This window comes from Fusarium flagelliforme (genome assembly GCF_020744385.1).
Source record: "Fusarium flagelliforme strain FIESC 12 MPI-CAGE-AA-0113 chromosome Unknown B0J16scaffold_3, whole genome shotgun sequence".
NCBI lineage: Eukaryota > Fungi > Ascomycota > Sordariomycetes > Hypocreales > Nectriaceae > Fusarium > Fusarium flagelliforme.
Genome location: NW_025763505.1, coordinates 3,001,115 through 3,014,095, shown reverse-complemented (window position 1 = coordinate 3,014,095; position 12,981 = coordinate 3,001,115). Strand labels below are relative to the sequence as shown.

Here is a 12,981-nt window from a genome sequence, read left to right as displayed (position 1 = left end):
ACTTCCCCGGTTTCCTGTCGCCCTGCCCTGTCATCATATCATCCCCTGCGTCGTTCCCTGGCCAAGCCCCTCAGACCAGTCTAGAGAGGAGAGAGGTGCATCGAAGCGGTGACAACGAACCAAAACTGGGACTGAACAGCTATAGAAGGGGGTCAAACAAATAAAAAGAAAGAAAGAAAAAAGAACGATTGCTGCTCTTCTGTTTGAACTTGTCTTACTTCTCTTTACTCTATTCCTAGGTTGGACAAATCACCAAGTTTATCACCATCACTATCCTCTCTTGCAGAATAACAAGCAAGCAAGCAAGGAGCTGCATCAATAGCTTCACTCCACTCTGAGCTGCATAGTCTGCATAGCCGAGCTGTTTTCGATTGTTTACATACGATACGATACGATACGTACGGCACTTGATTTATATACGCTCATCCACTTCCATCTATTCATAGCAACTCCCCTTTCTTCCTCATCTCTTCTTTCATTCATCATCTTAGTCTCTTCCTTTCGTTAACTCCCTCTCATCTCTTTTCATCCCCACAGTCTCCTCTCCTCATTCTAACGGGAGTCTCCCTCTGCAACCTGCGACAAGACCCGACCCGACATAACGTCAATCTCATTTCTTCCGTCACCAAATTTCTCCGATAAAGGCCCTCCAGGTCTCGCCCGCCTCATCGATATTGGGTATTACACCCTGAACGACAGATCATCATTTGATCAATACCATACCATACCTACCCAATAACCGTGCTTTGAGGCCGCTAAAACAAAAAGGCCAAAGCAAAAGCCAAAAAGACAAAAAGTCAACGGCACATGAACGGGCGGGAACTAAAAAAGAACCCAGCAAAAAATAAAAGCCGGTAACTAACTGCCCGACCTTGAGGTTCAGTGCCTTGTTGCTCCCCCGGGAACAAAAGGTTAGGTCGGTTGCCCCCTTACCATATGCGGCGTGGGGTCCATGTAAACAAATGAGACCTGACACGCCCACTTTGGCTACCAACCCCAGTACAGCGAAATAAGGGCCCCGACTGGGCTTCGCCGCCTCCCAAGATGCCTTCTGCTACATCAACAACAACATCTACCTTTCCTTCCAGGTCAACCACTCCAAAATTACGTCCCAAGAGCTCGTCCCACGCTCTACGGAGATCCCACAACATCGTCTCGACTCCTAATCTCAAAAACGCATACGCTACACATTCGCGCGCAGCGCCGCCTCTACCGCCTCTGCCGCGCAAAGCTTCCTTTGCTCAGCTCACCCAGAGCTCTCTCGCCAGCATACCCGATGTTTCTGAGAGTTACGCCGTTGAAACTGTCCTGAGCGACCCAACTGAAGACATGATGCCTCCTACGACCCCTGGCCGTTCGCAGGCCGTTAATGTTGCGCTCGGTGACATTGTTGATGTTCCAGGTGGAATGCATGGCGTTGTGCGATTTGTCGGCCCTGTCCAAGGCAAGAAAGGTGTTTTTGCTGGCGTTGAACTCGACGAGGAATTTGCCAGTCGGGGAAAAAACGACGGCGACGTTGACGGGTAAGAACTCAATGTTGTTTAAGCATATCTACAGGACTAACACCATGAAAGTGTATCATACTTTGCTACCGACATCCCCGGTGCTGGCATTTTCTTGCCTGCAGCCAAGGCTCTGCCCCGTAGCGGCGAACCGATCCCATCCTTTCCCATTACACCAAGTGCAAGCACATACGGTGGTCTCAGAGCCGGCAACCAGAACTCACTCAACTACACTCCTCCGACCCCAGGTCTTCCCAAATTCAGCGCTTCTGTTGGACCTGGCGCCCGCGCTCCCAGTCCGCAAGGCAAACGTGCAACCAGAGCTTCTCTTCCGCGGCCCGAGTCTCCTGTCCGTCGTATGCAAATGACACCCGGACCGCGGCCCTCCATGACAACACCAGCCAGGACCCCTTCCAGATTTGGAAGCCCGACACAGTCGCGCTTCGCTCAAAGCGTTCGCGGCACCTCAGGGGACCCAAGCAAGCGGCCCAATCGACTGGACCGTAAGCCAAGTCTTGCACCACGCAGCGCCTCAGCTTTGGGCTCGATCTCGGGAATAGATGAGGATGTGCCGCCGATGGGACTGCAGCGTACCGGCACTAATGGTAGCGCTGGCTCCGTATCATCATTTGCCATGAAGGTCCGACCAGCGTCACGTATCAACATGAACGACGAGGAAATTGAACATCTGAAATCGCAAATCGAGGATCGGGACCGACAACTCAAGGAGCAGTCCGCCGCCCTGGCCGATATGGAGAGCAGCTTGGTAGAACTACAGAGTCTTATGGAATCGGCAGATATGCCAGCAGCACAGCGCAACAGTTGGGATAACAAAGATACGGCGCAGTTGCGCCAGCTGCTGAGGGAGAAGAACGACAAGATCGCCATGCTCACAGCAGAATTTGACGCTCATCGGGCCGACTTCCGGAGCACTATTGACACCTTGGAGCTCGCCAGCACCGAGACGGAGCGAGTATATGAGAAGAGGATAGAGGAGCTGATGGCCGACGTTCGAGAGCTTGAGTCGCGCAACCTGGACGTTGACTCAGTGGCCACTCAGCTTAAGCAACTAGAGGAGCTGGTTCAGGAGCTCGAGGAAGGATTGGAGGATGCTCGCCGGGGCGAGGCAGAGGCCAGAGGCGAAGTCGAGTTCCTTCGTGGAGAGGTTGAACGAACAAGGACGGAACTGCGCCGTGAGCGCGAGAAAGCTTCAACCCCCCCTGCAAATGGCGACAGCACAGTTTCCTCCAAGGAGCTCGAGCAGAAGGATGATGAGATTAGAGGTCTCAAAGCTATTATTCATTCCCTAAGCCGTGACTCTATTCCTGGAGAGCCCAAGCCCCCACAGCAGAGACCTGGCTCCATGATCGCTGAAGACGTCGTGGCCAACAAGATTGCGCGCGATAACCTTGAGCGACAAGTGGCTGAGCTTCAGTCTATTCTCGATAAGAAGAACAACCGCGAAGAAGAGCTCGAGAAGGAGCTCGACTCCTTCCGTCAGAATGGTGGAACAGCCAACAGATCATCTTTCAGAGACTCGCGGGATACTGTTGTCATGGCACATGCATTTGAAAATCGTCCGGTTGAGAACATCAAGCGATCTAGTGCACCCACACACAAGCGAGTCAGCACTCTTGATACCATGCCGGAAAGCGACGATTACTCCAACGCTACTGAGACTAGCACTCTCTGGTGTGAGATTTGTGAGACTAACGGTCATGATATCCTGACCTGCACCAACATGTTTGGTCCTGACGGCGCTAAGAGCAACAGCGAGAGCAAAGCAATCAAGGACATCAACAATGGGTTCAAGCCTTACATGCCCCCAACTGGCGATGATGCCCCTGCGCCTCTTGCACCCTTGGGAATCAAGAAAGATGATCCTCCTTCACCAGCCGTCAAGATTCTTCCCAATCCTATGGAGTCAGGCCCTGTTGCTGGCAAGGAAAGCGGCGTCATGGACCCTGAGAAGTGGTGTGCCCTTTGCGAACGCGACGGCCACGACAGCGTCGACTGTCCTTTCGAGGACGCCTTCTAAGGGGTCCTATTTAGAATGCGTGCGCATTATTTGTTTTCATTATGCATAGCCTGTTGGAGAAAGCGAAGCGAGCATCGACACGGCCTTTTCATTGAGCTTGACGAACGACAAAAGAGGAAACTATGCTTGGTGTAGAACGGGCGTGATGAAAACCGCCCTGTTGTGTGTGCCTTGTCTTCTTGTAATCTATTTTTTTTCAGAGCTGGCCCGGCAGTCAGGTTCTTCTTTTGGATGCCGGGCGTTGTTTGGCTAGGCATTCTTAGTGATACCAAATCCTTACTCGTATATTACAAGATTCGACTGGCGTTTATGAAAGTGCTTGTGATGCTATATTCCTATCGTCTAGCTGTCCCATCGAGTGGGTTTGCAATCTCTGTGACTTTTGCTGTCTGTATCCTCTCCCCGCGAGCGTTATGCCACCACCTCGCACTTGTCCACAGCTCTCCGTCCCAGTCACCGGCTAGCTGTCGATACTTCATCAGAAACCAGACACTAGGTTCCCAGCTCCGCGAATCCCAAGGTACACCTGCACCCATGCCATGTGGATTTCGCCCTGAGCCCCAGCAGGTGAAGCCGCCGGCAAGTATATCATGGCACAGAATACCTTCATCAATCACAGAGGGTCCATTTTCTAAGGCTTTGATGAGATTCTCCCGGAAACTCTTGAATGGGATGACATCCTAAGTATGTTAGTATTGTAAGCAGGTATATATTAGCACTATGCAAACTTACAACATAAGGATGGTGTCCAAAAGTTAGTTGTTTATCAATCGGTCTCAGATCGGGAGACAAGGCTCGAAACTTGGATTTGACAAGAGGCAATTGAGACATATGATGTCCTTCATCTTGCGTAACAGAGAAGACACTACATCCCTCTTCACCGAGAATCTCGTCCACACCCGCCATGCCAAGCGCATAACAATTGGCAAATATTGCCCCAAAGATACCTGTCTCCATCGTGTATTGTGTGGGCAGAAGCGTTGGTCTAGCATGGGCAGTTTTGTACAACGCTTTTGCAAACTCAATGGCTCGTAGTTGACCTGCAGTTGGAGGGTTTGTCTGGTGCCAAGGAACATGAGGCTTTGGAGTTGAAGGCTGGGTGTCTTGTTGTAGTCGTCGAAGAAGACAACGTTTTTGTTCTAAAGTGAGATTCTCTACACCACTCAAGACATCGTTGAGGGCCTCATCGTTGCCATCGTTGCCATCGTTGCTGGATGTTGTTTCCAAGGAGCCGAGTCCTGACTCTGGACTGCTTTCAAAAACCTCTTCTATTGACCTTGGGTCTACTACGTAAGCCATTTTTGGTGTATCCTGAGAATTTATTGATAAGCCGAACATGCTGTCTCCCCATGGATCCTGATTTGTAAGACTGAAAGCATCATCCAGGTTGGCCAATGGAAGAGTGTTAGAAAGCACAGGTGGGAGGAAGGTCGTCGATATCGTTGCTTGGGATGAGTCCTCCCACAAATATGGCCCAGCGCTTCCAAAGGCACTCACGTCTTGGCTTACAGACGTTGATCCAGGGAAAGATGCTCCTGATAACGATTGTTCTTGCAGCTGAGTAGCATACAACTCACTCGGTCCGTTCAGTCCCTGTAAGGGATTCGTCTCAGCATCATCGGTAATATCAGCAGCAACATTGCTTGGTTCAAGCAATTCATTCAATAGAGCTAATTTCTGCTTCCGCTTCTCTCCTATAAGCCGAAACATGATGGCGTCAGCAAAATCAATCAAGGTCATCAACCAACCATAAGCAAAGCAGCAAAGATATACACACGGTAATTCCGGCTTGCGAGACGATTTTGTTCACGACGTGCCTCGCTATTGCGTTTGGCTGACGCTTTCCCTTTCTTAATCTTGGCAATCTCACTCATGATGAGCAGGTGTATGGTTGGACATGGAGATGAGATAGGTAGGGTATGTAAGCGTGTATTCAGACCAATGATGGCATAAAGAGAGTGAGTTTATTTTACGTGAGATAATAGAGTTTAAGCAGAATGTAAAAGTAAGGGTATTTGAGCTAACAAATCATCTTGATATTGTGGATGAATAGAGGTATCTCTCAACAATTGCTCCCAGGATTGTGTGTACTGGACAAACCAGCTCCCAGTTGTTTGTTGTAGACTGCGCCGCAATCAAGGAACTTTGGTTTCTAAGCCAATCAGATCAATCACGTTCTGATGATTCTCATCGGTTCAGTGTAAGCCAGGATACAGTAGATACGAAGAACCGTAAATTGTCATCAACTACAAGAGCTAAGCACTGAACGCATATAATGAGTCTTCAATTTTGAGAGTGAATTTAACCAAGACTGAATATGAAGCAGCTATCACATTTACTGCCCGTCCGTCTTCATGTTGTCGTACCTAACTAGAAACTTGAAGATAGCCGTTAGAATGAATACCCTAGATCTTGTTGACCTAGCGAGATATCAACTTGGTGGAACGACGAGTTGGGACTATAGACACTTTGTTTTTGGCACTTTGAGTTTTGAAACGTTTCTGTTACTCGGTAGAGAGTATAATCTCATTACTGAAAATACGTACAGTAACCAACTCGAGTCATATCCAGCCCTCAGTGTATCAGAAGAATTGACCCCGAAATCCTAAGAGACGAAATAATCTAGTCACCTTATGCTATCTTAGACCAGCACTTAGGCTACTTTATTATTGTAGCCTAAGCCTTAGAAGACAAGACAATTCTTATGTCACCCACCTGCCAGCTCTGAGTGGTTGATGGGGGACAAGGGACAATCTTTTTGAGGAGGCGAAAAGTGAACGAATCAGTTAAAGACAAACCCGGGCAGCGGCATCGGGTTTTATTGGGTCCTAAATCGGACCCTGCGGCTGGAGAGAAGAAAAAAATCGAAGGCCTAGGGTGGCACTCGGACCTTGGCCACTGTCGCAGCCGCAGGGACCATTTGGAGGGGGGGATGGATTTATTCGGGGTCCCGTTTCGGGGGGTGTTGCGGCTGCCTTACAGGGAGTGGCCTCAGTCTGTTAGTGAGGTACATGCATAGCCTCGTCATGACGCCTTTGGTGTAAGCGGTTGGGCTTACTGAGGCTCTGGAATAAGCTGTGATGTGAGTAGAAACACCTGGAAAAGGCTAAATGAGTCGAGAAGCAGTGGAAAAGAAAGAAACAGGGAAAAGAAGAGACAATTCCCGACCGTTTCAACCGGTCCCATGCTGCGTCACAGGCTTTTCAACTGAAGCCTGACTCCTCCCATGCACCAAATCCCATGCACTAAAACGCCAGGTCGTGCATTATCAGCACCGCCACAGAATCGACATTCTTCCACACAATTCCATGAGGCGCAACTAACTCGGCTTTGTGCTGCAGCCTCCCTTTCTCTCTCAAAAACCCGTCTGTTCAAAAACAAATACCCTACGCCTAAACTCGACTTGACTTGAAGTTGTTTGTTTCTAAGACATTTTTTCTTCTCAATCTTCTTCGCCTCTTATCGTGTGGGAACACTCTTTTCCTCCTTCTCTCCCGTCTGCGAAAACCCCCCGAGCGACCTTATCCCCTCCACTTATTCGATTTTTAGAGAGCATTCGCCGCAGCGTAGCCCCGCCGTCGGATACTCGAGATACGCTTTTCAGGACAAGGTACGAATATAAAATATCCTTCTCCTCCTTCGCTGGTTCATATGGTATACGAGGTTGTCATATATCATCGCATACTTTTCATCCAGCCGTTGTACCCGTGCGCGCGCGAATAAATTTGCATCTTATTTGCTTTGTCCAAGGTTTACTAATACTCCAAACAGAGTCCTCACCTCCCACCTTATCTTCTACATCACATTATAGAAAAACAACCCAAAAACCGCCAAAATGGTCAAGGAAACCAAGTACTACGACACACTAGGTGTATGTCCTCCCGACTGTCGCATCTTTCGAATTTTGCTAAACAACTTATCCAGGTCTCTCCTACTGCTACCGAGCAGGAGCTGAAGAAGGCTTACAAGGTTGGAGCCCTCAAGTACCACCCTGGTATGTTCCTATTCCCCAGCCTCGATGATCTATCCTCGCTTTCCCGTATCTAACACGACGCAGACAAGAACGCACACAACCCCGATGCCGAGGAAAAGTTCAAGGAGATCTCTCATGCCTACGAAATCCTCTCCGACTCCCAGAAGCGACAGGTTTACGATCAGTATGGTGAGGCCGGTCTCGAGGGAGGTGCTGGTGGTGGTGGCATGGCCGCCGAGGACTTGTTTGCTCAATTCTTCGGAGGTGGTGGCTTCGGTGGAATGGGAGGTATGTTTGGCGGCGGCGGTATGAACCGCGGCCCTCCTAAGGCCCGAACCATTCACCACACCCACAAAGTATCCCTTGAAGACATCTACCGTGGTAAGATCTCTAAGCTTGCTCTTCAACGGTCAATCATCTGCCCGAAGTGCGACGGTCTCGGTGGAAAGGAGGGTGCTGTCAAGCGATGCGCTGGCTGTGATGGCCATGGTATGAAGACCATGATGCGCCAGATGGGCCCCATGATCCAGCGCTTCCAGACTGTCTGCCCCGACTGTAACGGAGAGGGTGAGAGCATCAAGGAGAAGGATCGCTGCAAGCAGTGCAACGGAAAGAAGACCACCGTTGACCGCAAGGTCCTCCACGTCCACGTTGATAAGGGTGTCCGCAGTGGCACCAAGGTCGAGTTCCGAGGCGAGGGTGACCAAGCACCTGGTGTTCAGGCCGGCGACGTCGTTTTCGAAATCGAGCAGAAGCCCCATCCTCGCTTCACCCGCCGAGAGGATGATCTCCTTTACAACTGCGATATTGAGCTTGTGACAGCTTTGGCTGGTGGCACCATCTACATCGAGCACCTCGACGACCGATGGCTCGCCATTGACATCCTCCCTGGTGAGGCTATTTCTCAAGGTATGTATCTCTCATGCATAATTCAACTTTACACTGACTGACTTGTTCCAGACGCTGTCAAGATGGTTCGCGGCCAGGGTATGCCCTCCCCCAGGCACCACGATTTCGGCAACATGTATATCAAGTTCAACATTAAGTTCCCCGAGAAGAATTGGACCGAAGATCCCGAGGTTTTCGAGACCCTCCGAAAGGTCCTTCCCGCCCCTGCCGTCCAGAACATTCCTCCTGGAGATGCCATGTCCGAGCCCGCTAGCCTCGAGGATCTGGACAACTCAGCCCAAAGCAGAGTCTTCGGTGGCTCTGATGGTATGATGGACGAGGATGATGAGGATGGTCACCCTGGCGGTGAGCGCGTGCAGTGCGCTTCGCAGTAAACGTCCAGCGGTGGAGGGATCCCATCATGGGTGCAACGAAGAATATACAATGCCATGACGGCGTCAGCTGCGTGTATGTTTAGATATCCTCAAGGTCTACGGATCTGACTGGGCATGTGCAGCTGAGGCTAGACGTACGCCGGTGCCGGCAAAGTCGTCTAATCATTTAATGATACCAAAATTAGCGGAGGATATGGTTTTCTGTTGGCAGTTGTAAGCGTGGTGCAAGAGGAAGAGGTGCAGTTGAGTGGGCATCTAGACACTGATGAAACACGTCGAAATCAGTGACGGAGCATTCGATCTGGATTGGGAGGCGTTTCGAGGTCATTAGACGATTCAAATGAATTTGGTAGTAGCAGACGTACGTAGACCATGAACATGATGATTTGTTTGTTACTTTTACTTCCGAATCGCGTATTACTTCTGTGATGGTAGATAACTTGCACAAGTTGCTTGACGTATTTCAGACAGAAGCTACCTAGTTGGCGTTGGGATAGTAAACATTGTACGATATTAGTATTACGCTGTATGTGGTGCCAAAAGGCCCTAAGAGCTTGTGTTTCCTGTGATTTAAATGAAGTCTGCTGCAAGGTTGTTTAACAATGTTTATTATAGCTTTTGTTGATGCGTATTTATGCATTACACGTCGACTTTTTGTCCTAGCCTTTGATTTTGATATGTTTTACTGCCCCTCAACAACCTCCGACTCCCCCATCACTTGATCTTCAGGCACCTGCTCTTCGCCCCTTTCCTCTTCACGTTCTGTCGGTTGTTTTCGTAGACTCTCAGTGTTGTACAGGAGACTCCTCACAACCTTCTCATCGACATCGAGCTCGGCATTCTCGATTTCGTCGTCGTTTACCAAAGCTGTTGTACTTGTGGCGAGCTTCTCGTCAGTCATAGTGAGTGAGTAGATTGCCAAGCTCTTTGCTTGGGTGGGATCATCGGGGTCGAGAGCAGTAATGATCTTAGGAGACTCATCACCGGCAGCTGGTTTAACAGAGATGCCAAGGGGCTTGCCAGGAAGTTGAATGATGGCGGGACGGTGGAGGGTGTTATCCTCCGTGAGTTGCCAGGAGAAGATAGCCGGGATACTGGGCGAAGTTAGTATATTTCTTATGGACGAAACCGCAAAACTTACTCTTGGCATATGGCGAGGATGTAGATAAGATCAGAGCCTTCATGGGGGTACACCAAGTTGTAGAGACCAGTGATAGCCACCTTGGTGGTGTCTGGCAAGATCTTTTGAGCCAAGGACAAGATGCTGGTCTGTGACAAAAGCTTATTCGCTTTCCAATCCCAGACAAACACGTCCTCATCACCACCGCCTGACACAAGGACATTACCACGCGATGAGGGAATGGTCATGGCGCTGATGAACTCCGTGTGACCAAAGCAGAAACCCTCGATGACATAAGCTTGGGGAATGTATCTAGACACTCGAATATGCTCGTCACGGTCAGCGGTCAAGATATAATGTCGCCCCTCGCTCTCACCAATCGCAACGGCAGTGAGCATGGAGACGTGACCAAGCAGAAGGGTAATCTCGAAGTCTGAGCCATCGGATTTGGAACTGTTCTCATTTTTGGCCCGTGTAGCAAGCTCCATATGGCGTTGCTGTTCTTGAAGAGCTCGCAAGTTGCGCTTCGAGTGAACAGTTGTGGTATTAGCAGATGGCTTATACGCAGGCTTAGCTAGCGCGGCGGTCGAAGATCGAATAACATTCTCAGCGGTAGGATCGTAGAGCAGAGGGAGAGAGTAGACATCTCCAAATTTGTCGGCAACTACGATTTGCGAATCTGGACCGATGACTACATCACTAGGACGCTTTGGCAGGGTTCTGAACGAGGGTCAGTATAAGAGACATGCTTTCCTTCAAAGGAGCTTACCGTTTGCTGAGTTCCTTGAGAGAACCCCTCTCATCACACTCAAAGACCCAGATCGCCTTGTCATGTCCAGTGATAGCTAGAACATGAGAGCCATCAGGGGTACTGGTCAGATGAGTGACGACTGGGCGGTCGGGAACTCGTGAGATATTGTGCTCTTTCGGTCGCTGCTGATTGCGCCTATCCTTGCTCTTCTTTCCCCCTTTCTTCTTGCCTTCAGCCTTCACCTCCTCGGCGTTTTTCTTATCCTCTTGAACATTTGGATCGGCAGGCGTTGTCTCATCCTTTGGCTCTTCAGTCTTCTGTCGCTTGGCTGGTGGACCATCATCATTGTCATCACCCTCCGCATCAACAGGATCTTGACTCGCAAGTTTCTCGCTTGAGACTTCACCTGAGATAGCCTTCACTGCAGCATCTACTTTGTCGACGTCGGGATGCTTCCATGTTGAAAGGTGAGATCCGTCTTGGAGGCTGAATGAGTGAATCTTGCCGCCTCGAGCAGCATAAAGAACGTCCCCACTGACGTGAACAACATTATATGGGATCTTCATGGTAGGCGATCACACTGTCAGCGAATTGAGTGTCTGCCAACAAGACGTATAAGATATGATGTCAAATCGTATCTCCAACAGACTCTTTAAGTTCCACTTGATGCGATGCGCCTTGAAAAAAAGGTACATCTACAATGTATCTTCCTATCGATAAGATATACCCCACATCTATCCAAATCAGGCTTAGTTCAACAGAGCCCTAAGCGAAAAAGGCAGGAAGCACACATTTTCTCAAAAGTTGCCCGCAAAATCGAGCTTTTGCTTCCATCAACAACTTCATTACCCCAAATTCCATAACGATACCCCTTGGCCTTAAACAACCTGCCTTCACTCCAATAAGAAGATATGGGGGCCAAGACCAACAAGTCGCTTTACTTCGACAAGCTCAAGGGCTTGCTCGAGGAGTACAGCTCCATCTTCATCGTTGAGATCGACAATGTCAGCTCTCAGCAGATGCACGAGATCCGACATGCTCTCCGCAGCAAGGGTGTTGTCCTGATGGGCAAGAACACCATGGTACGTGCCACTCGAGGCCGAGGAAGACAACGGAATGGTTTACACCAGATGTTACTGATTCCCATCTGTGTCCTTCTGCTGTGTTCTCGACCCCTCTAAGAAAGGATCCAACTTGATAGGAAAATTGCTAACATGATGAAATTCAGGTTCGCCGTGCTCTGAAGACCTTCGTCGCCGACTCCCCCGAGTACGAGCGTCTCCTTCCCCACGTCAAGGGCAACGTCGGTTTCGTTTTCACCAACGAGGACCTCAAGGAGGTTCGTGACGTTATCCTCGCCAACAAGGTCGCTGCTCCTGCTCGTGCTGGTGCTCTCGCTCCCGCCGACGTCTGGGTCCCTGCTGGAAACACCGGCATGGAGCCCGGAAAGACCTCTTTCTTCCAGGCTCTCGGTGTCCCCACCAAGATTGCCCGTGGTACCATTGAAATCACCACTGATCTCAAGCTCGTTGAGGCCGGCTCCAAGGTCGGTCCCTCCGAGGCTACCCTGCTCAACATGCTCAACATCTCTCCCTTCACCTACGGTATGGGTATCTCTCAGGTCTACGACCAGGGCCAGACCTTCCCCCCCAGCGTTCTCGACGTTGGTGAGGACCAGCTCCTCAAGACCCTGTCTCAGGCTATCGCCACCATTGCCACTATCTCTCTGGCCCTCAACTTCCCTACCCTGCCTTCCGTCCTCCACTCTGTTGTCAACAGCTACAAGAAGGTTCTTGCTGTTGCCATCATGACCGAGGTCAGCTGGCCCGAGATTGAGCAGCTCAAGGACCGCATCGCCAACCCCGATGCTTACGCCTCTGCTGCTCCCGCCGCTGCCGCTTCCGGCGGTGCTGCTGCCCCTGCTGAGGAGGAGAAGAAGGATGAGTCCGAGGAGGAGGAGGATGATGAGGGCTTCGGCGGTCTTTTGTATGTGAACCCACTCCACTGCGATCTTGACAAAACTAACAATTATGCAGCGACTAAATGTAGCCACTTCCTAACGATGTACGACCGCCTTCCAGGACTTTGGTTGGGTTTACGACTTATGGATCTTAGAAATGGGGTACATAGATCGTCTGCTGGACAATTGAATCTGTCGCGACGGTTACAAATATCTGAACGCCTCATCATGCCTGTGACAAAAATCAACGGAACGACTAATACAATTCTACTCGTCGAATTATCAATCTGAAAAGGTTAGTCAAGCTAAACTCTTTTTCTCTCTATTCTTTCCGGAAGATTATATAAACTGTTC

General features: G+C 50.0%; 5 protein-coding genes across 5 annotated transcripts; 3 read left to right on the top strand and 2 right to left on the bottom strand.

Annotated features, from left to right (window-relative positions):
• The first annotated feature begins 691 nt into the window (after positions 1-691).
• On the top strand, positions 692-3,553 carry B0J16DRAFT_104853 (uncharacterized protein). Its single transcript, XM_046121328.1, has 2 exons — positions 692-1,523; positions 1,575-3,553. The coding sequence occupies exons 1-2, from the start codon at positions 1,045-1,047 to the stop codon at positions 3,538-3,540; spliced, it is 2,445 nt and encodes an 814-aa protein (XP_045984857.1). The 5' UTR covers positions 692-1,044; the 3' UTR covers positions 3,541-3,553.
• Positions 3,554-3,830: 277 nt separating this feature from the next.
• B0J16DRAFT_338428 (uncharacterized protein) lies at positions 3,831-5,621 on the bottom strand. The gene is made up of 3 exons (XM_046127447.1): positions 5,318-5,621; positions 4,273-5,234; positions 3,831-4,220 (listed from the first exon to the last, which is right to left on the bottom strand). The coding sequence occupies exons 1-3, from the start codon at positions 5,412-5,414 to the stop codon at positions 3,876-3,878; spliced, it is 1,404 nt and encodes a 467-aa protein (XP_045984856.1). The 5' UTR covers positions 5,415-5,621; the 3' UTR covers positions 3,831-3,875.
• Positions 5,622-7,375: 1,754 nt separating this feature from the next.
• B0J16DRAFT_265724 (uncharacterized protein) lies at positions 7,376-8,796 on the top strand (the record flags this gene model as incomplete). Its single annotated transcript, XM_046123407.1, has 4 exons — positions 7,376-7,411; positions 7,465-7,534; positions 7,598-8,422; positions 8,474-8,796. The coding sequence occupies 4 exons, from the start codon at positions 7,376-7,378 to the stop codon at positions 8,794-8,796; spliced, it is 1,254 nt and encodes a 417-aa protein (XP_045984855.1).
• Positions 8,797-9,387: 591 nt separating this feature from the next.
• On the bottom strand, positions 9,388-11,448 carry B0J16DRAFT_338420 (uncharacterized protein). Its single transcript, XM_046127446.1, has 3 exons — positions 10,686-11,448; positions 9,938-10,636; positions 9,388-9,890 (listed from the first exon to the last, which is right to left on the bottom strand). The coding sequence occupies exons 1-3, from the start codon at positions 11,231-11,233 to the stop codon at positions 9,479-9,481; spliced, it is 1,659 nt and encodes a 552-aa protein (XP_045984854.1). The 5' UTR covers positions 11,234-11,448; the 3' UTR covers positions 9,388-9,478.
• A 130-nt stretch (positions 11,449-11,578) lies between these two features.
• Positions 11,579-12,710, top strand: B0J16DRAFT_318582 (60S acidic ribosomal protein P0; the record flags this gene model as incomplete). Its single annotated transcript, XM_046125463.1, has 3 exons — positions 11,579-11,749; positions 11,896-12,653; positions 12,704-12,710. 3 exons carry the CDS (start codon positions 11,579-11,581, stop codon positions 12,708-12,710), a joined length of 936 nt encoding a protein of 311 aa, XP_045984853.1.
• Positions 12,711-12,981: the final 271 nt, after the last annotated feature.

What these genes read in the sequence shown, in the direction of transcription:
- B0J16DRAFT_104853 (XM_046121328.1), top strand. Translation starts at nt 1,045, where the DNA reads ATGCCTTCTGCTACATCAACAACAACATCTACCTTTCCTTCCAGGTCA. An exon ending in AACGACGGCGACGTTGACGG is followed by an intron (nt 1,524 to 1,574) that starts GTAAGAACTCAA and finishes ACACCATGAAAG; the next exon opens with TGTATCATACTTTGCTACCG.
- B0J16DRAFT_338428 (XM_046127447.1), bottom strand. Translation starts at nt 5,414, where the DNA reads ATGAGTGAGATTGCCAAGATTAAGAAAGGGAAAGCGTCAGCCAAACGC. An exon ending in TCTCGCAAGCCGGAATTACC is followed by an intron (nt 5,235 to 5,317) that starts GTGTGTATATCT and finishes TTCGGCTTATAG; the next exon opens with GAGAGAAGCGGAAGCAGAAA. An exon ending in TTGGACACCATCCTTATGTT is followed by an intron (nt 4,221 to 4,272) that starts GTAAGTTTGCAT and finishes TAACATACTTAG; the next exon opens with GATGTCATCCCATTCAAGAG.
- B0J16DRAFT_338420 (XM_046127446.1), bottom strand. Translation starts at nt 11,233, where the DNA reads ATGAAGATCCCATATAATGTTGTTCACGTCAGTGGGGACGTTCTTTAT. An exon ending in CTCAAGGAACTCAGCAAACG is followed by an intron (nt 10,637 to 10,685) that starts GTAAGCTCCTTT and finishes ACCCTCGTTCAG; the next exon opens with AACCCTGCCAAAGCGTCCTA. An exon ending in ATCCTCGCCATATGCCAAGA is followed by an intron (nt 9,891 to 9,937) that starts GTAAGTTTTGCG and finishes AACTTCGCCCAG; the next exon opens with TATCCCGGCTATCTTCTCCT.